The sequence below is a fragment of the Capricornis sumatraensis genome, chromosome 14, assembly GCF_032405125.1.
Source record: "Capricornis sumatraensis isolate serow.1 chromosome 14, serow.2, whole genome shotgun sequence".
Lineage (NCBI taxonomy): Eukaryota > Metazoa > Chordata > Mammalia > Artiodactyla > Bovidae > Capricornis > Capricornis sumatraensis.
Genome location: NC_091082.1, coordinates 42,477,235 through 42,504,388, shown reverse-complemented (window position 1 = coordinate 42,504,388; position 27,154 = coordinate 42,477,235). Strand labels below are relative to the sequence as shown.

General features: G+C 40.1%; 1 protein-coding gene across 1 annotated transcript in view; it reads left to right on the top strand.

Moving 5' to 3' along the window:
* The window catches only part of WDR64 (WD repeat domain 64), a 135,857-nt gene that overhangs the window by 50,980 nt on the left and 57,723 nt on the right, over positions 1-27,154 (top strand). Inside the window, exons 9-12 of the mRNA XM_068986367.1 lie at positions 8,235-8,314; positions 9,874-10,013; positions 21,975-22,101; positions 25,996-26,144. Of these exons, the coding sequence (XP_068842468.1) occupies positions 8,235-8,314; positions 9,874-10,013; positions 21,975-22,101; positions 25,996-26,144 (496 nt within the window). The remainder of the gene's footprint in view (positions 1-8,234; positions 8,315-9,873; positions 10,014-21,974; positions 22,102-25,995; positions 26,145-27,154) is intronic.

Below are 27,154 nucleotides of genomic sequence, written 5' to 3'. Positions count from 1 at the left end.
CAGGACTTACTGTGGCTCAGGTTCTTTGTGCCTAAGTACAGAAGGAATTCAGTGAGAGGCAAAGTGATAGGCAAGAAGTAGATTTACTAACATAGGGCACTTGTGAGAAATGCAAACAGGCTGGCGGGACTCTGCCCTGAGGATTAAGTGAGCTACATTTTTATAATCAAAGGAAAGTGAGGGAGGGGGAAAAGACTGCCTTCTTCCTCATTCTTCAAGTAGATGCCAGGCTTACATCACTACCTCCTCATTCCTATTGGGTGGGAGAGTGTCTGACCATATGAGGTCAAACTAGGACTGTCATGGTGCTAAGTCACTTCAGTCGTGTCCGACTCTGTGCGACCCCATGGACGGCAGCCTACCAGGCTCCCCCGTCCCTGGGATTCTCCAGACAAGAACACGGGAGTGGGTTGCCATTTCCTTCTCCAATGCATGAAAGTGAAAAGTGAAAGTGAAGCTGCTCAGTCGTGTCTGACCCTCAGCAATCCCATGGACTGCAGCCCACCAGGCTCCTCTGTCCATGGGATTTTCCAGGCAAGAGTACTGGAGTGGGGTGCCATTGGACTGTCATAGTGCTTATTCAAATCAGCTGAAAGGTGGTAACACTTTTTTCTTTCACTTAATGACTCGGGGCATATCTCACACTTTATAGTTAAGCAGGCATGCTTTATTCCACAAAGATCCGATAGCTTTCTTGAGTGATCATTAAATTACAGGGGTCTCCCATCTATTAGGACAAGTTGTACTTGGTCCGAGTTTATAGTATAATCTCTTTGTAATCTCTCTGTGTGTTAGTTGCTCCGTCATGTCTGACTCTTTGGGACCTCATTGACTGTAGCCATTCAGGCTCCTCTGTCCATGGAATTCTCTGGGCAAGAATACTGGAGTGGGTTGCCATTCCCTTTTCCAGGGGATCTTCCCAAGGGATTGAACCCGAGTCTCCTGCATTGCAGGCAGATTCTTTACCATTTGAGCCACCAGAGAAGCACAGCTGTTTCTTCATCTAATACAAAATCATTTGTTAAGAAGGGTCTCCCATACATTAATTCATAGGGACTGCATCTTAGCTTTTCTTTGGGGGCTGCCCTTATTCTCATTAGAGTAATTGGTAATATTTGGACTCAGTTTTCCTGAGTCTCTTGGCATAATTTGGCTATAGTTCACTTCCAAGTATCATTCATTTTTTTCCACTTTCCCTGAGGATTGGGGTCTCTATGCTGTATGAAGGGAGTACTTTCCCCCAGGGTTTTAGCTACTTGTTGGGGCATTTTAGAGGTAAATTCAGAGGTATCACTTTGTACAGATTGAGGTAATCCAAAATGGGATTATCTCCTTAAGCAAGTGTTTTGTTACCTCTGAGGCCTGTTCTCTGTGTGGGAAAAACCTCTACCCATCCAGTGAATGTCTACCACTACCAATAAATATTTGTATCATCTGGACTTGGGCATGTGAGTCATGATAGTATAAGGATGAGGCACAATAGAGTAGATGGATTCCATTGCTTCATTAACAGTCCTTAGATCTTGTACAAATTGATATTCCCTAGTGGGTTTGAAAATGTGTTCCTGGTGGCTCAGTTGGTCAAAAGTCCACCTGCAATGCGGGAGACCTGGGTTCAATCCCTGGGTTGGAAAGATCCTCTGGAGGAGGGCATGGCAATCCACTCTGGTATCCATGCCTCGAGAATCCCCATGGACAGAGGAGCCTGGAGGGCTACAGTCCATGGGATCACAAAGAGCTGAACATGACCGATCAACTTTCACTTTCAGTACTGACATATTACATGGTGACTGACAGAGTACCATCAATCCATCCAAAAGTTATTCCTTTACTAAGGGAAAAGATTCCTCTCTGTGCCTCTGGTTTTAGGGGGCATTGCTTTTTGCAGGGATATTCCTGCCCAGGTCTTAACTTAATAACCACCGGCTGGATATTTTTGGTCAAGCCTGGAACCTCCATACTCCACACTCCAGGGTCTACTAAGGGTTTCATATCAGCTTCAATCTGTTCCTTTTCACTTTCCGTTAGAACCATTTGGTGATGAGGGTGATCTCCTTGCTCCTCCAGAAACAGAGTGGTCCCTAATTTAGTTAATAAATCTCTCCCTGTTAAAGGGATGGGACAATCAGGCACAAACTGAATGTGCCACTGATGTTTCACAGAAGGGGTTCCAGGAAACCACGCCCTTGTCTCTTCCCTGACACTCTGTTGTTGTTTAGTTGCTAAGTCATGTCTGACTCTTGCAACCCCATGGACTATAGCCTGCCAGGCTCCTCTGTCCATGGAGTTTCCCAGGCAAGAACACTGGAGTGAGTTGCCATTTCTGATCTTCCTGACCCAGGGATCAAACTCAAGTCTCCTGCACTGGTAGGTGAATTCTTTTTTTACCACTGAGCCATCAGGGAAGCTCTGACACTCCATTACATATTTCTTATGATTGCTAAGGTTTCCAACCCTTTGGGTTGTTATGGAGAAGGTTGCAATAGTGTTTACAAGAAATTCTATCAAATGGCCCACCACATCAATGATCACTCATGACTCAACGTTTGTTATGTAGATAGTATCTCTAGGCAGAGAAGCTTTCAGCCTTGAGCCCTGTCAGTCTTTTGATTGTGAAACCATTAATGGTCCTCAGTGGTCACTCTCTGGCATCTGGGACATTCCCTCTTCCAATGTTCTGGCTGTTTGCAAAGGCATGTTAATTGCCATCCTCCCTCCAGTGCCCCTTTTGTCCACACAGAGTACACTGGCCTTGTATGGGTACCCATGGACCCTGTGGTCCTCTAGGGACAGATTGGCTTAGCAAAGTCAGCCTCCCAGTTGGTGGTCTCTGAGCAGACAAAGTCACTGCAAGTATCTGGACCCTTAGTATATTTCTTTGGGTGTGTTCAGCCTTTTTGGTGATATCCCCATTATTGAAAGCTGAATAAGCCAATTGGAGCAAATCACTCATTGGAGTTTGGGGACCAGCAGTAGCTTTCTGAATTTTGCACCTGATATCTGGGGCAGACTGGGCTGTCAAATGCATAGCCTAAAGGGTTTGTCCTTTGGAAGAGAAGGGATCTACATCTATATACTTCCTAAAAGCCTCTTCTAGTCTCCCTTGGAAAACTGCAGGATGTTCATCCTGCCCCTGTTGGACATCTTTTACTTTTTCATAATTAACGGGTTTTACTCTAAGGTTATTTGTGTGTTGTGTGTGTGTGTGCACGCACACACTAAGTAGCTTTCATCATGTCCTACTCTGCAACCTTATGGACTGTAGCCCTCCAGACTTCTCCGTCCATGGGATTTTCCAGGCAAGAATACTGGAGTGGGTTGCCATGCCCTCCTCCAGGAGATCTTCCTGAAGCAGGGATTGAACCCATGTCTCTTATGTCTCCTGCATTGACAGGTGGGTTCTTTACCACTAGCGCCACCTGGGAAGCCCAAGTTTCTTCATATCTTCTATTAACCAGTTAATCCTATGGTCCAGTCTCTATCAGTAGAATTTACCTGGTGATCTACTGTGAGTCTGTCTCAGAGTAGTGTCACTCCCCACGGGTGGTAGACCCTACCTGGGTCTACTGGACTCGGGCTGCCAGCTGGTCTGCAAGGGCTCTGGCCACCAGTATTGTACGCTGCTTTTCCTTGAGGGTGCAACAGCGGGATAGTAAGATCTGTAAATCTCCTCAGGTGAGATCAAAAGTTCTCGCTAAGTTGGGTAAACCCCTTTGAAAAAGTTCAGGATCCTCAGATAAACTTCTCAGCTTGTCCTCTGCCGTACTTAGATCAGACATTGAGAAAGGTACATGGACCTCTTACTGTTCCCTGATTTCTATCAGGACCTTCTCTCAGAGGCAAAACTGAAGGGGCAGTTGGTTGGTAACTTATAATCACTGTGAATGCAAGCTGGGCTAAGGATGGGCCCCTTGAGTATCTCAGGGTACAAATAAGAGGTTCCTGAATATGAGGGGAAGCACCTCTTTTCATCCCTACCTACTCCACCTGGGGTAATAGCCTTAGCTGAAGGAGAGGCTTCGGCCAGCATGGTGGCAGCCGAGGTTAGTACCTTGGCTTCCCCTGGGGCAATAGCTCCTCCTAGCGGTCAGGGAGTAGCTCCTACTGAAAAAGCTGCTCCCAACTGCAATACAGCGTAACTCAGGGACCTATTGAGTGGTCACTTTTTTTGGCTTCCTAACTCATATTGTAGGTTGTTGTTGGTGGTGGTTTAGTCGCTGTCATGTCTGACTCTTGTGACCCTGTGCACTGTAGCCCGCCAGGCTCCTCTGTCCATGGGATTTCCCAGGCAAGAATACTGGAGTGGGTAGCCATTTCCTTCTCCAGGAGATCTTCTCGACCCAGGGATCATACTTGTGTCTCTTGTGTCTCCTGCATTGTAGGCAGATTCTTTACCACTGAGCCATCAGGGAAGCCTAATATGGTAGGTTATGTACCTAATAAATATTTTTCTTTTTAATTTCTGTTGTCTGAATCTTTCCCAATCCTGGAGGATATGGCCCAGAGAGGTAATTTGTTGGGATTGATGCAATCTGATTCATTTCAGACCTAAACCCGAGGAGATGTCTCTAACTCCCATGCTATCCAAAATCCCATTCAAGTCAAAATCCATCCATAATTTGGTCAAGGACTGCCCTTATGATTTTAGATGCTATCCCTTCTGAGGTATTTTTCCAACCAGGTGTTAGTACCTGAAAAGTTGCTGAAAGGGAATGGAACAGAAGTTATCCCCAGTGGTGTCCATTATGAGTGGGACTTGCTCTGGCTGCAAGCTGGGAATAAAGGGTCAATACTTATAAGGATCAGAGGGAGGGGAGTAAAATAAAGTTCATCTTGGTGGTCACACAGGTGTTCTGGGGTTAACAAAAGAAAGAAATATAGCAGGAGTGATTAAGAATGTAGGAGCAAAAACTCAAAGAGTACAGAGATTAATAGTTCTGTCTTGGACCTGCTGCTGGATATGCATAAGCATACAGGGTTGACGCACCAGTCAAAAATGAGCAGACATCGGCAGAGCATCTTCCCCAGTACACCTGGCTCATGGTGTCCTATTGGCCCCTTTAGGACTGAGAGCTAACTCTCCGTGTTTTCTTACCTTATCACTGTCCCTTCATGACTCGCCAGCTGAAACTGTGCACCTCAGTTTGGGACTTGAACCTTTTAGCTGAGATTACACACCTTGTTTCAGGACTTAATGAAGCTCAGGTTCTTGATGTCTCATCACAGAAAAAATTCAGTGAGAGACAAAGTGATAGGTAAGAAATAGATCTGGAGAAAAACATACTCCATGGACAGTGTGGGCTATCTCAGAATGAGAGAGAGAAGCTTTGAAATGTGGTTTGGTTAATAATTTCATAGGCTAATGAGTGAGGGGATTATTCTAACTATTTTGGGGAGAGGGCAGAAATTTTCAGAAATTGGGCCTCTGCCCACTTTTTGATCTTTGATGGTTGTACTTGGAACTATCATGGTGCCAATGAGTGTGTCATTTAATGTTCCGGTGTTCAGTGAGCATATACTGAGGCTCAAGGTCTAGTGGAAGTTGACTAGCCTGCCATCTTGAAAGATGTTAGTTGCTCAGTTGTGTCCGACTCTGTGATCCCATGGACTATAGCCTGCCAGGCTTTGCTGTCCATGGGATTCTCCAGACAAGAATATTGAAGTGGGTAGCTCGTCCCTCCTCCAGGGGATATTCCTGACTCAGGGATCAAACCTAGGTTTCCTGCATTGCAGCCAGATTCTCGAACATCTGAGGATCTATTTAATTCTAATCAGTCCATGTCGTGTTTTTGGGCTACATCATTTTTTAAACGTTTGTGCCATGCCCCCTTCCCTCCTATTTCAGCACCATGATCCATCAAATCATTCTGGGCAGAAAAATAGCAACCCCACATGACCCCCTTTTCCCTCAACTTTCACAAATAATCAATCACAAATTTGTCTATATTGCCTAATAAATTCTTGTTTAATCTCTTGTATTCTGTATCTCTATTGCCCTAGGCTCTCCTCTCCAATTAGCCTCATCTCAGTACTCTTCCAAGTATTCCTGTAGACATGATGTCCAACCATCAGATTTCATTTCCATGTTCTCTCATTGACCCTGTGATTGTGTTCTGGGAACTCTACAGCTTGGGTTTATTTCATATCTATTTCTTTTATAACCCAAATCCACAATTGGGCACTTACAAAGAAAATTTATTCTTACCTGAAGTTTAAGGTGATAATTGCAATCCAAGGTGCTTCTGGGTATTGTCCCTTAAAGTTCATTATTTCAAAGATAGCCCTCAAATACAAGCTATATATAATAAATTTTGCTTTATAAGGCCCAGTTTTTGGGAAGAGCCCCATTTAAAGAAGTGTAGTCTGGTGAGCAAAAAGAATTAAAAAGAAACTATAATATATTTTAAAATTACAAATGCAAGTATTCCTTGACTTGCAGTATCATTTCTAAGAACTTATAGAAAAATGGCAATTTTACAAGACTGCTCATTGCAATATTATTTGTAATCACAAAAAATTTGAGACAGTCTGATGTTCCTCAGAGATTAAAGGATTATTCATTCAAGGGAATACTCTATGATAATTTTAAAAAGAATAAGAAAGTTTTTTAATGTACAGATTTGGAAAGATCTTCAAGAAATATTATTAAGTGGAAAATCAAGGAATAGAATAGTATATACTACCATTTTATTTATGAACAAAGAAAAGGAAACATACAAGGCAAGAGTAGACTAAGGTCAGGTGCTTTATGCCTAAGGGAAAATAACATGGTACCAGACTAGAAAATAACACAAAAGGCTTAATGTAGCTGGTGGGGGCAGGAGGGTGGAGTCTAGGAAAGGCCTTTCAGAGGATATTAATATTCAAGTGGACACCTGCATCTGTCTGTAATGAGGGAGACCTGGATCTGATTTCTGAGTTGGGAAGATCCCTGAAGGAGGGCATGGCAACCCACTCCAGTATTCTTGCCAGGAGAATCCCCATGGACACAGGAGCCTGGTGGGTTTGCAAACGAGTCCATGGGTTTGCAAAGAGTCAGACATGACTGACCAACTAAGCACAGCACATACACCTGGAGAAGGGTGGTTGCTAGTGTGGCTACAATCCAAGGGAGAAACATCTTTGGCCTGTGCAGAAGCTCTTGAGGAGGAAGAGAATTCAGTGAGGTCAGAAAGGAGGCTGAAGAGACCACAAGGCTTGATCAAAGGGAAGAAGAAGGTGTAGGGTGAGCCTGGAAAGATGACAGGGACCACCCAATGCCACCTAGGCCTTGTGGGCCAAGTGATGGAACCTGGTATTCCTGAGAGCATCAGGAATCCACTGGAGAAAAGTGATGTGATCCATTCATGTTTTAGAAAGGTCACTTTGGCTGCAACTTAATGGGATTTGGAGTGGATTGGGGAAAGAGGAATAGGAAATAGTGGAAGCTGAGAAATTAGTTTATTGCAGTAGTTCTGGTGAGAGGGGATGGAGAGTTGAATCTGGATATTATTTATTTTTAACTTATTTGTTCATTTTTGGCTGCAGGTGGGCTTTCTCTTGTTGCAGTAGGCAGAGGCTATTCTGTTGTGGTGTGCGGGCTTCTCACTGCAGTGGCTTCTCTTGCTGAGAGCACAAGCTCTAGGGTCTGTGGCCCAGTAGTTGTGGTGCATGGGCTTTGTAGCCTCGTGGTATGTGGGATCTTCCTGGACTACAGGTCGAACTCATGTCCCCTGCATTGCAAGGCAGACTCTTAACCACTGGACCGCCAGGGAAGCCCAAACCAAGATATTATGATGGAAATGGGAAGAAGTGGTCAATTTCATGTCTATTTAGGAGGTAAAATCAACAAGACTTGACAGAAAGTTGGATGTGGGTAATGAGAGAGGGAGAAATGTCCAAACACATTCCTGCCATTTTGTTCTATGAGAAAGACTCATTGAGCTGAACAATGTACTTTCTGGCTTAAGAGGTGATATATCTCTGTCCATTCTTAACACCAGCACCTCAGCTCCAGGGAAGAGGAATGGATTTCTTTTTAAACAGAAACAATGCAAATGCTGTATTAATATCATATCATAGAACAAATAAATTCTGTGGGTCAGTGAGAATTTAATCATTACTTACAGTTTTTTTTCTGTGGGTAAATAGGTTTACAACGACTTAGAGATGAACTTCTTGAACATTGTTTATAAGTTGAAATTAACTTTAGAAAGAAAAATAAACAAGTTTTACATTTAGCTTGTGTTTTGCAGGCCTGTCAGAGAGTTTGCCATGCCAAGAGGAGCAAACACTTTCTGTTACTGTATGAAAGCAAACGTGATTGTCACTGGAGGTAAGAGGACAGTCCACGTTACACAGGGATTTTCTACTTTGCAAATGGTGCTCTCCTTAATTAGCACAGTTACAGCTATAGCATTTTACTGCTAACAAAACCTTTCAGAGAATTTTTAAGTTTGTATAAAGTCAAATCTGTCATTCTTTTTCTCTGTGGCTTTTTGGTGTGGTCGCACACTTAGAAAGGCCCTCCTTAGCCTGAGACTGTGTGAAACAAATTCTCCTATATTTACTACAAATTTGTTTGTTTTACAGTTTACCTTTAATCTCTCTAGAATCTGTTTCAGTGTGTGAGAGCATGAATTCCTAGCCTGGGGCCCATGTGTGGACTTTAAGGGAGTCCGATAGCCCCTTAGGCTGAATGACTGTGTGTCTACATGCATTTTTCTGGACAGAAAGTCCAAAATTTTATCAAATCCTCAAGGAGTCCTTGACAAAAAGATCAAAAGCCAATGATTTAGCATTAATAGAGAAGTGGACTAACGATAGAGTGCTTATAACTACCAACATTTAAGGGCTCAGATTATCTGCTGAGAGTAACAGGAAAGATGACAAATATAAGAGACTCGAGGAGAAAGATGAGAGGACTAAGCTATCCTGCTGGCCTGACTCCTTACCTGTCAAGCTAGGAAACTAGGCCTGTGATGGCTTTCAGCCTAGGCTCTGGAGTCAGACTGTCTAGGAACAAATACTAGTTTTTTTTTACTGGCAAGCCTTGGATAGGTTATTTAACTCCTCTAAGATTCAATCTCAGGCTTCCCAGGTGGTGCAGTGGTAAAGAATCCACCTGCCAGTGCAGAAGACTCAAGAGACACAGGTTTGATACCTGGGCTGGAAGATCTCCTGGAATAGGAAATGGCAACCCACACCAGTATTATTACCTGGAAAATTTCATGAACAGAGGAGCCAGGCAGGCTACAGTCCACGGCGTTGCAAACAGTCAGACACAACTGAGTGACTGAGCATGCACGTGTAATGCATTAATGCATAAATGAGTAGGAACATATTAAATCAAGAAAAGAACTCATAGAATATTTATGAGAATTCAAATTTATATATGTAAATACAATGATTACAAAACAGCATTGACAAGAAGAAGCAGATCCAAAGCAAGTCAATCATAGCATCCGGGACACAGACTGTGATTTGATATTAGAAGAAAGATAGTGAGAGTCACTCAGTCGTGTCCAACTCTTTGTGACCCCATAGGCTATACAGTCCGTGGAATTCTCCAGGCCAGAATACTGGAGTAGGTAGCCTTTCCCTTCTCCAAGGGATCTTCCCAACCCAGGGATGGAACCCAGGTCTCCCGCATTGCAGGCATCAGGATTCTTTACCAACTGAGCTACAAGGGAAGCCCAAGAATACTAGAGTGGGTAGCCTATCCCATCTCCATCAGATCTTCCTGACCCAGGAATCGAACTGGGGTCTCCTGATTGCAGGAGAATTCTTTACCAGCTGAGCTATTAGGACATGATTAAAGATGAGAAAGACGCTTTAAACTGTGCCCGTCTGCGTCCCTGAGAACATAACAATCTGCACATGTCCTTCTTTCAGGAGACGATAAAGTGCTCCGGTTGTGGCACCCCAACATCAGCACCAAGCCAGTGGGGAAACTTGTGGGGCACATGTTCAGTATCACCGAGATCGTGACAAACGAGAAAGAGCAACACGTTATCAGCCTTTCTTCTGCAAAGGTAACCAAAAGAAAACAACAAAAATGAAACAGAACGATTCTTTCCCTTAAAGTCAACTGTTGGAAAATATAGAATACATAGTTTTTCACTGAAATAGCTGACAGTCAAAGAGAAAAGTGTTGTTAATATGGGTGAGAAAATAAGAAGTCACTGTTCTCTGTTTCTATTGATATCAACAGAAGAAAGAACATATGTTTAAAGACAAGGGTAAAAGGAATAGAACATTGGGAAGAGAGCCATTATTCTCAATAGTAAAACATAATATGGCCCTTCTGTGATCATTAAAGACAGAAAAAATAAGGATTTCTAGACACAGAAAACAAACTTACGGTTAAAGGGGCAAGTGGGTGGGAGAGAGATAAATTAGGAGTTTGGGATTAGCATATACAAACTACTATATATAAAATAGATAAACAACTATTAGATAGACAAAATAAAGGTCCTACTGTATAGCACAGAGAAGGAAATGGCAACCCACTCCAGTGTCCTTGTTTGAAGAATCCCTGGACAGAGGAGCCTGGTGGGCTGCAGTTCATGGGGTCACAAGAGTCAGACACGACTGAGTGACTAAACCACCACCACTGTATAGCACAGGGAACTATATCAATATCCTGTGATAAACCATAATGGAAAAGAATATGAAAAGCAATATATATATTTGTATGACCTAATCACTTTTCTCTACACCAGGAACTAACATAACATTGCAAATCAACCATACTTCAATTTTCAAAAAAGCAAAGAAAGAAAAAAGTATTTCTGTTGTTGTTGCTATCACTACACAGTGTTTTAAATGTTCTAAACAAAGTAATAAAAAAGAAAAAATGACTTATGACTATTAGAAATGAGGTGACTGCATATTTGCAAATAATGTGATTGCTGGGAAAATTCAAGAAAACCAGCTTAAAAGTTTTAAGACAGATAAATTCAGTAAAGTGGGTGGATATATTCATGATTGCAGTTTATAAAAATAAATTTCTATGTAAGAATAGAAACCAGTTAGGAAAAAATGGTCAAATGGATAGCATTCACAAGAGCAAAATTGTATGAAATGCCTAGAAACAATCTTAACAAACAATATTCACTATTAATGTTAAGATAACTATGAAGTTCTGAAGTACATTTATTTAAGAACATGAATGTAGGGACTTTCCTAAATGAGAGTATAGTACTATAAAAGGCATTCTGCATCAAATAAAGTTATGTATATTTAATGCTATTTAGGATTATTTAGGAGCTTCCCAGGTGGTTTTAGTGGTAAAGAACACACTTGCCAATGCAGGAGATATAAGAGACATATATTCAATCCCTGAGTCAGGAAAATCCCCTAGAGGAGAGCATGGCAACCCACTCCAGTATTCTCGCCTGGAGAATCCAATGGATAGAAGAGCCTGGTGGGCTGCAGGCCACAGAGTCACAGTCGGACATGACTGAAGTGACTTAGCACAGACAGGAAAGGATTACTTAGACCTCAGTTTGCCAAATCTAAAGTTACTATAAAAGTGTTGACATACAAAAATATCCTAGAAACTTTAGAAAATAAGATTACAAGATGACACTTTCCCTACCAGACATTAAAACATTTAATAAAGCCTCAATAAATAGAACAGCAGTCAAGGCAGCAATAGATACATCTATGAAACAAGAGAAGATTCACACATAAGTGTGACTGGGAATTTCAGATATAATAGAAGTAGCATTTTAAGTTTGTGAGCAAAAGATGGTTGTTCATTAAATGTTGGGAAAACTGACTAACCATATCAGGAAAAAATAAGTAATCAAATCATTATTTCATAATTACCAACAAAATATGTTCCATACAGATTAAATATTTTAAATGTAAAATATAAAACCATAGTAGTAAAACACAGGTGAATATTCATATAGTCATCAGGTAATTCCTATGTATAACCTCTACAACTAAAGAAAAAAACATAACTACATGAACATTCAAACTGTAAATTATTATAAAGGCTGTCATTTATCAAATGCTTACCAAGAGTCAGGCACTGTCCTCATTATTTTATATCACAACTTATTTGATGCTGGTAACAATCCTATAATTATCCCAATTTTGCACATGTAAAGAAAAATGACATCTGCATACTTGCATTAAATAAATGTAGCCAATCTTGTGTCTGTCCTGACCCCAGACAGCCTTCTTACCCCCATAAAAAAAGTTAAGATAGATAACAGACGGGGAAGTGTATAACATAAATGACATAAACTGGAATACTATTCTTATACAAATGAAAAAATACTTTAACAAATCAGTAGGAAAATAGGATGAAGGAAGTAGAAGGGAAAGAATACAGGCATGTTTACATAGTGCTGCTGGGGGTAAAGCTGGCAAAAATTTGGGGGGCATTTATTATAATAAAATAATCAGATAAGTGCCCAGAGATCAATGTAAAAGGATGTTTATGGTGCTATTGCTTATATTGGTTTAAAAAAGAAAAAAGAAAAGGAATAAAAAGGAAGATGAAAAGGAAAGGTAAGGGATAGGGAGTGAGAAATTCAGTTTCTAAAAATAAGGCTTTTATTCAGTAATTTATTTTCTCTCAGTTTTATTGAGATATAATTGATATATAACACTGTATGAGATTAAGATTAATGTATCATTAAGCATAAAGATCTGACTTACATTCATCATGAAATGATTATTACCACTGTTGGTTTAATGAACATTCATTATCTAATATTGAAACCAAAAAATTAAAAAAAATGCTTTTAAAAAAACTTTCTAATGAAAATATTTAGGATTTATTCTCTTAGCAACTTTCTTATATGTCATACATCAGTGTTAGCTATAGTTATCATGCTATACATTATACCCTTAGTACTTATATTTCTTCTAACTGGAAGTTTGTATCATTTGACCACCTTTCTCTAATTCCTCCTCCCCTTAAATCAGCAATTTATGAGATCTCTTTTTATATCATAGAAATTGTCACATATACTTTCAACACCATATGGGTGAATATTGATATGAAAATGTCTACACAATATATTATGCAAAATATATTAAAATATTATGTAAGATATTAACCCATTTTTAATATATGTGTCTATCATATATTATCGGGCTTCCCTGGTGGCTCAGACGGTAAAGTATCTGCCTGTAATGCGGGAGACCCAGGTTTGTTCCCTGGGTTGGGAAGATCCCCTGGAGAAGGAAATGGCAACCCACTTCAGTATTCTTGCTTGGAGAATTCTGTGGATTGAGGAGCCTGGTAGGCTACAGTTCGCGGGGTCACAAAGAGTCAGACACGACTTCGCTTCTTCGCTTCATATATTATCAGGGATGATAGTGATTATGTGGGTAGCAAGGTTGTGGATGGATTTAATTTTTTCTCCCTTTTTGTGTTTTTCTTTTCTTTTTTTCTTGTATTTATATCTTTTTAACAAAAAATATACATTGCTTTTATAAGACTATTTTTAATTTTTAAAATGGTACTGGAAAGACAGTAAGATTGTTGAGACATAAAAATTAAAACATTATGATGGAGATTCCTTTAAAAACTAGGGATAAAACCACCATATGACCCAGCAATCCTACTCTTGGCATATACCCTGAGGAAATCAAAATTGAAAAAGACACATGTATCCATTGTTCATTGCAGCACTATTTACGATAGCTAGAACAAGGAAGCAACCTAGATGTCTATCGACAGATGAATGGATAAAGAAGTTGTGGTACATATACACAATAGACTATTACTCAGCCATAAAAAGGAACACATTTGAGTCAGTTCTAATGAGGTGGATGAACCTAGAGCCTATATTCAGAGTGAAGTAAGTCAGAAAGAGAAAGATAAATATTGTATACTAAAGCATATATACAGAATCCAGAAAGATGGTACTGAAGAATTTATTTGCAGGGCAGCAATGGCTTAAAGATCAACTTTCAGAAAACAAAGATCATGGCGTCTGGTCCCATCACTTCATGGGAAATAGATGGGGAAACAGTGGAAACAGTGTCAGACTTTATTTTTTTGGGCTCCCAAATCACTGCAGATGGTGATTGCAGCCATGAAATTAAAAGACGCTTACTCCTTGGAAGGAAAGTTATGACCAACCTAGACAGCATATTCAAAGGCAGAGACATTACTTTGCCAACAAAGGTCTGTCTAGCCAAGGCTATGGATTTTCCAGTAGTCATGTATGGATGTGAGAGTTGGACTGTTAAGAAAGCTGAGTGCCGAAGAACTGATGCTTTTGAACTGTGGTGTTGGAGAAGACTCTTGAGAGTCCCTTGGACTGCAAGCAAGATCAGTGCTGGGTGTTCACTGGAAGGACTGATGCTAAAGCTGAAATTCCAATACTTTGGCCACCTCATGCGAAGAGCTGACTCATTGGAAAAGACTCTGATGCTGGGAGGGATTGGGGGCAGGAGGAGAAGGGGACGACAGAGAATGAGATGGCTGGATGGCATCACTGACTCGATGGATGTGAGTTTGAGTGAACTCGGGGAGATGGTGATGGACAGGGAGGCCTGGCGTGCTGTGATTCATGGGGTTGCAGAGAGTCGGACATGACTGAGTGACTGAACTGAACTGAACTGAACTGAACTGAACTGAATGGAGAAACAGACATAGAGAACAGACTTACGAACATGGGGAGAGGGGAGGAGAGGGTGAGATGTATGGAGACAGTAACATGGAAACTTACATTGCCATATGTAAAATAAACAGCCAATGGGAATTTTCTGTATGTCTCAGGAAACTCAAACAGGGGCTCTGTATCAACGTAGAGGGGTGGGATGGGGAGGGAGATGGGAGGGAGGTTGAAGAGGGAGGGGATTTATGTATACCTATGACTGATTCATGTTGAGATTTGACAGAAAACAACAAAATTCTGTAAAGCAATTATCCCTCAATTAATAAATTAATTAATTAAAACAAACAAAAAAAGTTCAGGCCATTCATGTCCAGAGGTGAAGAGACAGTAGAGATTAGCTTTCCCCTTTCCTTTAGATGTGGTAAGTGTACTCAGTGATGCTCTTTCAAGCACCCTAGCAGCTCTACTTGGGCAAAGTACTTAATATCTTTCCCCCCAATTTCTTTGTCTGTAAACTGTAGTGGTGCTTAGCTCACAAGACTGTTATAGAGAGATCATTCATTTAGTTATTCAGCAAGCATTTCTTTCTTGAGTGTCCTGTCTGTTTCAGGTACTGTTCTGGGTTCTGGAGACAAAAAACTGAACCAGGCAGTCAGGGCCCTTGCCACAGGAAGTGTACATTCTAGGGGAAGAGGGAGACAAGCAAAGTAACAAACACATAAGAAAACAGAATGATAACTATTCCAATGAATAGAAAATACAACAATGTGATATGCTTGAGTATCACTTCTGAAGAGGTGACATAAATGTTGAAACCTGCATGACCAGAGGAGCCAGCCCCATGAAGATCTTGGAAAGGAGCAATTTAGGCACAAAGAATGGCAATACAGGCACATACATATTTTTGCTTAAGCTAGCTTCCTCTTCTTCTCCGTCTCCTTCCTTTCCCCCCTTTTTCCTTCTTCTTCTCAGTAAAAATCATAGACAGGTTTTACACATTTAACATTCCTTCATATTACTTCGTATAAATTAGCTTTCATCACATCAAGTTTTAATAAATCACCACGGGTAGTCATATGCCTACTCTATGCTTTTATCTAAGCTCTTAGAGTAGATTTTCATCATTCCTCTGAGATTTGCAGACTTTCCACCAGGATATTATTTTCTCCTGCACTGGTAAAAATTTTTTTCTAGTTGCAGAGCTCAAGTATTTAATAGCTATGCCACATTTATTGCTCCTGAAGAGCTGACAAACATTGAAAAAGTAGAGAGAAATAAATTTCAGTTGCTTTTATTTTATTAACAAAAACAAGAATAATGGTTGACAGGTGGCGCTAGTGGTAAAGAACCCGCCTGCCAATGCAGGAGACACGAGACACAGATTCCATCCCTGGCTTGGGAAGATTCTCTGGAGGAGGGCATCGCAACCCACTGCAGTATTCTTGCTTGGAGAATCCCACGGACAGAGAAGCCTGGCGCGCTGTAGTCAATGGGGTCGCAAAGAGTCGGACATGACTGAAGCAACTTAGCACGCACGCAATCTTGCCAAGCACAACTCTATAGTTATCAGCAGTTATTTTTCTGAGAAGGAGACATGCTTTTATGATTTATAACAGATGAAAATGAGTATTTAAACATTGTTATCTTCTTAAATTTTTGCTTTGGAAAGTGATATGAAAGGACCCCAGGAAAGGTAAAGTTTAACTAGGCTGCGGGTATGGCTTAGAGCAAGAAGCAATGTCCTAAAACCAAGTGCCAAGTGGATAACTCATAGCAAGTCAGAGGTTTGCCCATCTGGCCTGTTGCTAAGCTGGGCTTCATCTTATTCATGACTATGTCTAAGATATTGTCCTAAGTGAAGATTTTTTCCTGCCCTGTCTCAATTCCAGGCACATGGCTTAACACATGGCCCCTGAAATCAGGTAAAACTAAATTTAAGTTCTGGCTCTAATAATTTACGACCTTGGGTGAGCCATTTGAGAAAGCTGAGGAGGATAACAGAATACAGGCAGACCTTGTTTTATGGTGCTCTGTTTTATTACACTTCGAGGATGCTGAGGTTTTTACACAGTAAGGGTTTGCCACAACCTGAGTTCAGCAAGTCTATCTCCACCATTCTTCCAATGGCATTTGCTCACTTTGTGTCTCCGTGTCAAATTTTAGGAATTCTTGGAATATTCCAAACTTTTCCACAATTAATACTGCATTAGTTACAGTGATCAGTGACCTTTGACGTTACTATTGTAATTGTTTCAGGGCACCATACACCATGCCCATATAATTGACAGATACTGTTTGTGTTCTGACTCCACCAATTGGCTGTTGCTCCATATCTCTCCTCTTCGGCCTCCCTCTTCCCTGAGATACAATTGAAAATAGACAATTAATAACACCACATCGTCCCCTAAGTGTTCAAGTGAAAAGAAGAGTGGCACACTGAGGAAAGATGTGTCAGGCATCCGTACTTAAAAAGGGCCCTCGTGCCAAAAATGTTAGACTCATGCGGGTACACAGAGATGGTCTCACGTGAAAGCAGCCCTTCAAGATGACAGTGGCAACTGTCAAACTATAGAGAAATATAAGTAAAATGAAGATGCACAGGAGCCTCTCAGTTAAAAGATAAAGACAATTCCCATGAAAGAACAAACAATGAAACAGACCTGTCCAGCCTACTAGATCCCAAGATAGTAGAAATGCTGAAGAAATTAAGAAAGGCTATTGACAGAAATGACTATCAATATTTAAAAAAAAAAAAAGAAACTATAAAGAGCCAATTAAAATTAGAAAAAGAATCATTTGCCAAGATGAAAGCTGAGCTAAAAAGCCGTAAGTAGTAAATTGAGTGATGTAGAAGAAAGAGTAAGTGATCTGGTTCAGGAGGGAGGGGACATATGTATATTTATGGCTGATTCATGTTGTATGGCAGAAACCAACAAAACATTGTAAAGCAATTATCCTCCAATTAAAAATAATTTTAAATGAAAAGACACAACCCACATAATGAGAGAAAATATTTGCAAACATAGTGACTGACAAGGGATTAACCACCAAAATATACAAATAGTTCATGCAGTTCAGTATGAAAAAACAATTAAAAAATGGGAGGAAGATCTAAATAGACATTTCTGCAAATAAAACATACAGATGGCCAGCAAGCATGTGAAAAGATGCTTAACATCACTAATTATTAGGGAAATGCAGATCAAATCTATAATAAGATATCACCTTACACCAATCAGAATGGCCACCATTAACATAGCTATAACAATAAACACTGGAAAGGGTGTGTGGAAAAGGGAACCTTAACTGTTGGTGAAAATGTAAATTGGTGCAACCACTCTAAAAAAAACAGTAGGGAGGTTTCTTTAAAAATTGGAAATAGAGTTACTATATGATCCAGCAATCCCATTCCTGAGCATATATCTGGCAAGGACAAAAAGTATTTCGAAAAGATACATGCACCCCAATGTTCGTCGCGGCACTATTTACAATAGCAAGACATGATAGCAACCTAAACGTCCACTGACAAAAGAGTGCAGAAAGAAGATGTGGTACATATATAAAATGGAATATTGCTCAACCATAAAAAGAACAAAATAATACCATCTGCAGCAATATGGATACACCTAGAAATTGTCGTACTAAGTGAAGTGAGCCAGACGCAGAAAACGAATATCATATGATATTGCTTATATGTGGAGTCTTCAAAACGGTATCAGTGAACTTATTTATAAAGCAGAATAGAGTCACAGATGTAGAAAACAAACCTATGGGTCACCAGTGGGGAAAGAAGCGGCAGTAAATTGGGAGATTGGGATTGACATAAATATACTATTATAAATAAAGCAGATAACCAATGAGCACCTACTGTATAGCAGAGGGAACTCTACTCAATGCTCTGTAATGGCCTTCATGAGAAAAGAATCTAAAATATGTATTTGCTTAGCTTATTCACTTTTAAAACTGATGGAAAAAATAAGATAAAATGGCCTTTAAAAAAAATAAATCTTTTTAAACTCAAGTTCATAAAGATATCCTCTAAACTTTTCTAAAAATAGGTTTGTTTTCAATATTTAGGAGCATGATGTCTGTATATGTGTGTGTGCATATGTGTGTGTGTATCTATATGCTTGCTACTCCATATTTCCTCACATAGGCACAGAGGCCTCAGTTTAGAAATAGATCTAGTCCCTGAACCAGAGGTTGCTTTGGTTTAGTTCCTTCTCAGTCTCCTTTTCCTGAACCAGGAGACCTGCTCTGGGCACTGCCATGGAGTGGTGAGAGTGCCTGTGGTCCTGTCTGCCCAGCTAGAGCTGCTCCCCTGCTGCCACTCTGCCCCAGATAGTGCCTGGGCTCTGGTTGGAGCCCACTCGTTTTGTATGCCTCTCTTAGTTGGATCCATTCAGTTCAGTTCAGTTCAGTCGCTCAGTCATGTCCAACTTTTTGTGACCCCATGGACTGCAGCATGCCAGGCTTCCCTGTCCATCACCAACTCCCAGAGCCTACTCAAACTCATGTCCATGAAGTCCATGATGCCATCCAACCATCTCATCCTCTGTCATACACTTCTCCTCCTGCTTTCAATCTTTCCCAGCATCAGGGTTTTTTCCAATGAATTAGTTCTTCACATCAGGTGGCCAAAGTATTGGAATTTCAGCTTCAAAGTCAGTCCTTCCAATGAATATTCAGGACTGATTTCCCTTATGATTGACTGGTTGGATCTCCTTGCAGTGTAAGGGACTCTCAAGAGTCTTCTCCAACACCACAGTTCAAAAGCATCAATTATTCAGCACTCAGCTTTCTTTACGGTCCAACTCTCACATACGTTCATGACTACTGGAAAAACCATAACTTTCACTAAATAGACCTTTGTCAGCAAAGTAATGTCTCTGCTTTTAAATATGCTGCCTAGATTGGTCATAACTTTTCTTCCAAGGAGCAAGCGTCTTTTAATTTCATGGCTGCAGTCACCATCTGCAGTGATTTTGGAGCCCAAGAAAATAAAGTCTCTCACTGTTTCCATTGTTTCCCCATCTATTTGCCATGAAATGATGGGACCAGATGCCATGATCTTTGTTTTTTGAATGTTGAATTTTAAGCCAGTTTTTTCACTCTCCTCTTTCACTTTCATCAAGAACCTCTTTAGTTCCTCTTCACTTTCTGCCAAAAGGGTGGTGTCATCTGCATATCTGAGGTTATTGATATTTCTCCCAGCAATCTTGATCCCAGCTTGTGCAGTTAGCTAGATAGATTAAAGTGAGGAGAGGAAACAGTAGATGATAGCAAGAGTATGTGTGAATGTGCAGACAACAGAGCAAAAGAGGTTTTAGGAACTGGAAGCAGTTTGGTATGACAGTAACTAGAACAACCTAAGGGGAGAGGGCAGCAGAAAAACCTAGAGGAGAGATGCAACATGATGAGGAAGGTCTTTGCGCCTTCTGCCAGCCCAACAATCACCACTTCCCTAAAAACACACAAAAGAAGTAGAAAATAGAATCACTGTGCAGAAAACATCACAGGTTTCAAAAGATATTCACATTGATTCACTGAGGTGGAGAGTGCTGGTGATAATATGTCCATTCCAGAAACAAGAAAACGGAGGCTTAAGAAATTTAAATGATGGACTAGAACTGAAACCCAAAGCCTCATCCTTTGTTCTTTCCATGGGCTCAGTTGGTAAAGAATCCACTGGCATTTGGGAGACCTGGGTTTGATCCTTGGGTTGGGAAGATCCCCTGGGGAAGGGAAAGGCTACCCACTCCAGTATTCTGGACTGGAGAATTCCATGAAGAAGTCCTTGGGGTCGCAAAGAGTCGGACCCAACAGCAACTTTCACTCTCACTTTGTTCTTTCCACCAACCACAGTTCAGAGCACATACACGAACAGTAAAAAGACTGCCAACCATGAAGCATCTCAAACAAAACAATAGAACTGGAAACAAAACAGAGATAAACTTCTTTGACACTCCTTGATTCCACTTTTAGATTCTTCCCCTACTGGTCTCTCTGAACCTAATTCATAAATAGGCTCTGAACCTAACTTCATAAATTGTCCTAATGGACTCCTCTACTCTGTCATGCAAACAGTGATAAGTTTCAATATTGTAGCTACTCCCCAAACTTACATTTTTACTAGCACAAAGGAATTAATGACTCCCAGTTGCACAGGTTCTGAGTAATAGTGGCCTGTAGATGGTATACATGTCATCCAAGCTCCTGATCACATGATTTTGACATTTTTATGTTCCTGCATATAAGTATCAACCTGTCTTCACAATAGTGAAGTTTTGAATTCAATTAACTCTAAGTGTCTTAAGTACGAAGTTAATACCTCTGTTAACAAAACTACTTTTCAAATCTTTATATGTAGTTCTATAAAAGTATCACTCATTTATTCAGCAAATATTCCAATTTAGTAAGTACTATATAACATAGCAATAGGTAATGTATATAATAATGACTATATGACATAAAAATATTATTTAATGCTGATGCAGGCTAGGACTTGTAATCCTTGATCAAATCACTTTTCTTCCCTGAAGTTTAATCCCGATGTAACTTTCTGAAAAAGAAAGAAAAAGGATAATGAAGAAGACTAAGACTAGCTGTTTCAAGTGACAAAGTAAACTTGACCTAGTTTTGCTGAATTTGTACTTTATTGTTCTATTATATTATCCCAAGTTCTATCTGAGTAACTAACCTAGGTCTCTTTCCTTCCTCTAAGGAGAGCACTAATAATGTATTTACCTATAGTCTTTCTCCTCCAGGGCATTGTCCTGACCCAGGGATTGAACCTGCATGTCTTAGGTCTCCTGCATTAACAGATTTTTTTTTTTTTTTTTACCACTAGTGTCACCTGGGAAGTCCCTCCTATATCTACACCATCCCTAAGAACTGCTTTCTGTAATTCTTCATTCCTGGATAGGAACAGGGAAGGTTCTTAGAAACCTCATTTAGCAGGACGTTCTCATCTTAAGTCATGAAAGAGCAGTTTGAAACCCTTCACCTGAACTATGCCATGTCTGTATTTTCTAATCTATAGTGTAAAGAGAAATATGGCTTCAGATAAACTGTTAGTCATAACCAGCCCTTAATTATTCCTCCAGATTCTTAAAGGATACTAAATTCTATGTCTTTCCCCTATCTTTTTTGAGGACAGAAAAAACCTAGTTCCTACTGGCAAACTTTTAGTCACTGCTTTTATTTTCTTCTGACATTAATGAATAACAATTGAATCAAGAACCAAATTAAAGTTTAGCAAATGAGTGCTCATCATACAAATCATACTTTCTTGCAAGTTTTTAAGAGCATACTGCAGATTCTGAAGATGGTTCACCTCAATAGCTTTGAGTAGGGAAAGTAAAGTAGAAAAATGGTGACCCATGTTCTTTATCCCTCCAGGTTTTCAGAGTATGGGATATACAGACTCTTTCACTATTACAAGTCTTTCACGATAGCCAAGGAGGACCAGGAGACATGCAGATTTACTCTATGATATTTGATTCCAATCATCGCATGCTTATTACAGGTAAGTGCACCCAATTAATGGGCTTCCCAGGTGGCACTAGGGGTAAAGAACCCACCCTCCAATGCAGGAGACATAAAAGACATGTGTTCTATCCCTGGGTTGGGAAGATCCCCTGGAGGAGGGCATGGCAACCCAATCCAGTATATTCTTGCCTGGAGAATCCCATGGACAGAGGAAACTGCTGGACTATGGTCCATAGGGTCACAAAGAATTAGACACAACTGAAGCGACTTAGCATGCCTGCACCCAGTTAATGACAAATAAAATCTTGATTTTTTAAAATCTTTTTTTTAACTAGCACTTGCTCACTGACCAGAAGAAAAACAAAACTAGATGGGAAATTCATAAACTGTGATTTCTCACAATACCTAACTGAATTCAATTCTATTTTTCTATGGCTTTCTATTTTTCTATAGCTTGGTAGATGAGGTCTTGAACCTAGGATGCAAGGTAGTAGGGTTAAAGCTGCTGCTACACACAGGGCAAATCCAGCTCTGCATTGAGTGTTGGAGCAGGAATATGATCCATCTTAGCACAGCCGCACCAGCATGCTGAGTCAGTGCCCCTTTTCTTCAGGGAGGCAATTTGGCCCCATGTACTCTGGTACTGAGACAGTTACTCAGTGGGGAGGGTGTTGACCCTCCCACCTGCCTTTGCTTCTAGACAAAGGACAGTGAAGAGAGAGGATAGGGTTCTGAATGACGGAGCCAGCAGCACTGATGCTCACAGATTATTTTTCTCCTTTTCCTGCTGCCCCTGATAAACATGCTTACTAAAGAGACAAAAGACCCTGTTAGGCATTTGGGTTGAACATTACTCACATGCATATCCTCAGAAGAAGCTTTAGAAGAAATGAACAGTATTAGCAATAATAATTCCTCCTTCTGTAACTCCAACCCAGAATGCATTTCCTATTGACCATCTTCCCTGAGTTCCTGTGGGATTAACAGGGCAGAGAAATGATTGGTGCTATCTCTGCTAGTGGAGAATATGAATCATTTTTTAACTTTTAGGTGTTTTTTGGATTAGAAGTGAACTAGAACTTCATGTTTGATGGATAATTTTCTACCTTCTAAAACAGAAATTAACTCTCATTGTAAGCACCCCTCCTCTATACTATCTCCTCTTAGAATAACATAAAAATGGCTACAAACAAGTTTTCTCTTAGTGCCCCAACTGGCATGTTTGATTTGCTGCTGCTGCTGCTGCTAAGTCACTTCAGTCGTGTCCGACTCTGTGCGACCCCATAGACGGCAGCACACCAGGCTCCCCCATCCCTGGGATTCTCCAGGCAAGAACACTGGAGTGGGTTGCCATTTCCTTCTCCAAGGCATGAAAGTGAAAATTGAAAGTGAAGTCGCTCAGTCGTGTCCGACTCTTTGCGACCCCATGCTCAGCATTTCCATCCCATTTATCATCAGAGTAACTAAAGCCTCATGTATCAACGTAAAAGCAAAAACACAAAAGACAACTCTAAGATCAAAGTTTCTTCCTAACTTTATGTAATTCAGATAATACTCTGCTTACAACAATATAGAGCTCTGTGTATTGCTTAATCACTAAAATCACATACATTGACGGCAACCATCAACGTGACACCAGAATTTAATGAAGCTTAGCTCTCAGATTTTAATTTGTGCTTTTGTTCAAATGAAGCAGCCATAGTAATCTTATAAATGCCAGGGACAGCAACGCCACGTTATAGAATATGCTGCTGTTACTGTCACCATTGTTGTTTTTGTTACTCTAATAAGACAACTACCATTTGATTAGTTCTTTCACAAAGTGCTTTCGTGGACTTTATTTCATTTGAGCTGTGCAATCACCACTGAAGTAGGAATTATTATTCGTCCTGTTTTATATAAGACTAAATATTAACTATTTCAGCTAACTAGCATAAAGACTTGAGACATACAGGTGGGATTGAGATATACAGGTGGGACTGAGAGATACAGGTGGGATTCAGTCCCAAAGTTTCTGACTCCTGGATCTACTTTCTTTTTCTGTATTGCTTTGTTTCTATACTGCTAAATTGTGTATCTAGCCAAACATGGAGCGGATTGCCACTTGTTCATAAGCATATCTAGCTTTGTTGTCAGTTCAGATAAAATCCAGTACAGTCAGTAGAATATGAAGGTGCTCCACGTGTTGTTTGATTATCTGGTTACCACATCCCTCTCAGATTTCCACCCTGTTGTATTTGCATTGAGAAATACTACCAGAAGAGCCCCCTCCATTCTCTTTACACATGAGTAGACTTTATCCTAGAATTCAAACACTTTAGGAAAGTGTTCAGTAACACTTGCTGAAATTTTTGCTGCAGTTCAGATTTCTATGGAGTGACTTGAGAAAAAGAAGGGCCAGTCTTTGGTAGCTTAATCTCCACACCAATAACTTAGGAAGAAGTTTCATTTCTGTTTGAACTGTGGAATGCTTTGAGATCCTTATGTATATTTCTAGACATTACACTAGAGATATCAACTATCAACTATAACTATAACACTATCAACTATAAAACAGAATACATAGTTGATTTTGAGAGTTAAATCATACTTGCAGTTTATAGGATTACTATAAAAGCAAACCAATGCCATGATGAATGGATAAGGAAGTTGTGGTACATGTATACAATGAAATATTACTCAGCTGTAAAAAGGAATGCGCTTGAGTCAGTTCTAATGACGTGGATGAACCTAGAGCCTATTACACAGAGTGAAGTAAGTCAGAGAAAGACAAATACTGTATATTAAATGCTTGTATATGGCATCTAGAAAGATGGTATTGATGATCCTACATACAGGGCAGCGAAGAAGACACAGACATAAAGAACAGACTTTTGGACTCCTCCTTTTGGGAGGAGAGGGTGGGATGATTTGAGAGAATAGCATGGAAACATTCATATTACCATATGTAAAATAGATAACCAGTGCGAGGTCAATGCATGAAGCAGGGCAGTCAAAGCAGGTGCTCTGTGACAATCTAGAGGGACAGGATGGGGAAAGAGGTGGGAGGGAGTGTTCAGGATTGGGGGGGCACATGTGTATCTATGGCTGATTCATGTTGATGTATGGCAAAAACCATCACAATATTGTAATTGTCCTCCAATTAAAATAAACACACAAATTAAAAAAATGAAAGTAAGAAATACCCACTCTCCATCTAATTCACTATGGTAATTTGGAAATTAATCTTATTTAATATTGTTGCAAGCACTGGCTTGTTTTGTTGTTGCCGTTTAGTTGCTAGGTTGACTCTTCTGTGACCCCCCTGGACTGTAGTTGGCCAGGCTTCTCCATCTATAGGATTTCCCAAGCAAGAATACTGAAGCAGGTTGCCTTTCCTTCTCCAGGGTATCTTCCTGACACAGGAATCAAACGCTCATCTCCTTCATTGTGTAGGTAGATTTTTTTTGACCACTGAGTCACCAGGGAAGCACAAGAGCATGTTTACAGAGTGCTTTACTATTCGTTGGTTGAAACAGCTTTCTAACATATCCCAATCACTAAGTGGAAGTTTTCCATCAGCAAAAAGGTGGCCATCATCTTTATTACTGTATACTAGATAATGTAGCAGGCACTCTAAAGAAGGAAAAAACTAGACTATAAAAAGTAGGAAAATAGTGGTCACTGAAAAGAAGATATCAAGGAAGTCCAAGTACCCTACACTTGAAAATTAATGAAGCCCCAAATGAATGTTTTTCTCTGGCTAAATCATATTTGTTTCATTTGTCAAAGATGTTTTTGAATAAATGAATGTGTTTTTACCTCATTCGGTCTCCTAGGCATTAAGAATCTCACTGATCAGCTATTTCAAAACACAATTAGTTGAATAAAATGCTTTGTGGTTCAAATCTTCTAACATTTGTTATTTATGAGATTCTTATTTCTGTTCAAGGATCTAGTGTTATGGACATGTATCCTTTAACTAGGATGATACAAGATACAAAACAGGTCCCTCACACCCATGAACGAGAAATCAATGTCATGCTTTACAACAAATATTTTCACCAAGTACTTACCATCTGCTCTGAGTCCATAATTAAGGTGAGTACATATCGACTCTTCAGGAAGAAAAAAGCAAAGATAGAATTTTCTCTTCTTATAGATGAGTCTTTGAGTGATTAAATAAAGGTAATGGCATATATGATGGAACCTTATGTTAGAGCTATTTTTAAGTTTTCATGAATACATGAAAAGTAAGCATTTTAATGCAGCTCAGACTGCTTGCTGTTAGGCTACAAGTTCAATTTTAAAAATGAAGCCAGTTCTTATGATCAAAACAGGAATTTTAAGGGAAATATGTCAAGGAAAAAAGCCTAGTGTGTGTGTAAAAACTTTTAAACTGAGCTATAGGAGACTGTTAAGAAGAAGGGAAAGAAATGTATAGATGTTTACTCTAACCCCGATAGGTGCGGGATATGTGCCAAGTGTCTTAAATCCACAATTTTGTTTAATCCTCATACTAGTTCTCTGTGTGAGGTTCCATTTAAAGATGTGGAAATCAGGATTCAAAGATCAAGCAACTTGCCTCAGTTCATATAACTAGTACGCATCGTGGCTGGGATACGAACCCAGGTTTTTCTGAGGTGAATACCAACGTACTTTCCTCTGCAATCCTCGGGCCATGTCATTAATGAGTTCCCTAGAGGCCAGAGTTCTGGACCATCCTAACTGTATTTGTATTTACGACTACTGACTTCATCTAGCAGTGATGGCTGGAGGTGTTTGCCTGAAGTGTTTATCCTTTTATTTCATGCATGCTCTCCAAAAGGAGACATAGGGAGCAGCATAAAGCATTTTTCAGAGACTCTTCAAATTCCCTCTCAACCTTTGACCTTCTGTGCTCATCTGCTGGAGATTTTCTCAGACCAAAATCTCCTAAGTTCATGTAATTATCAATTATTTCTAATAATGCCCACAGAATAAGTAGAGGGAAACTAAAACCTGGCTATCTTCATGAAATACCTCTTAAACGGAAAGTGTCTTCCTCGCAAGATGGGGAGGGGAAAAGAAGACATCTAGGTGAATTTTCAAACCTGACTGGTTGGAGACAG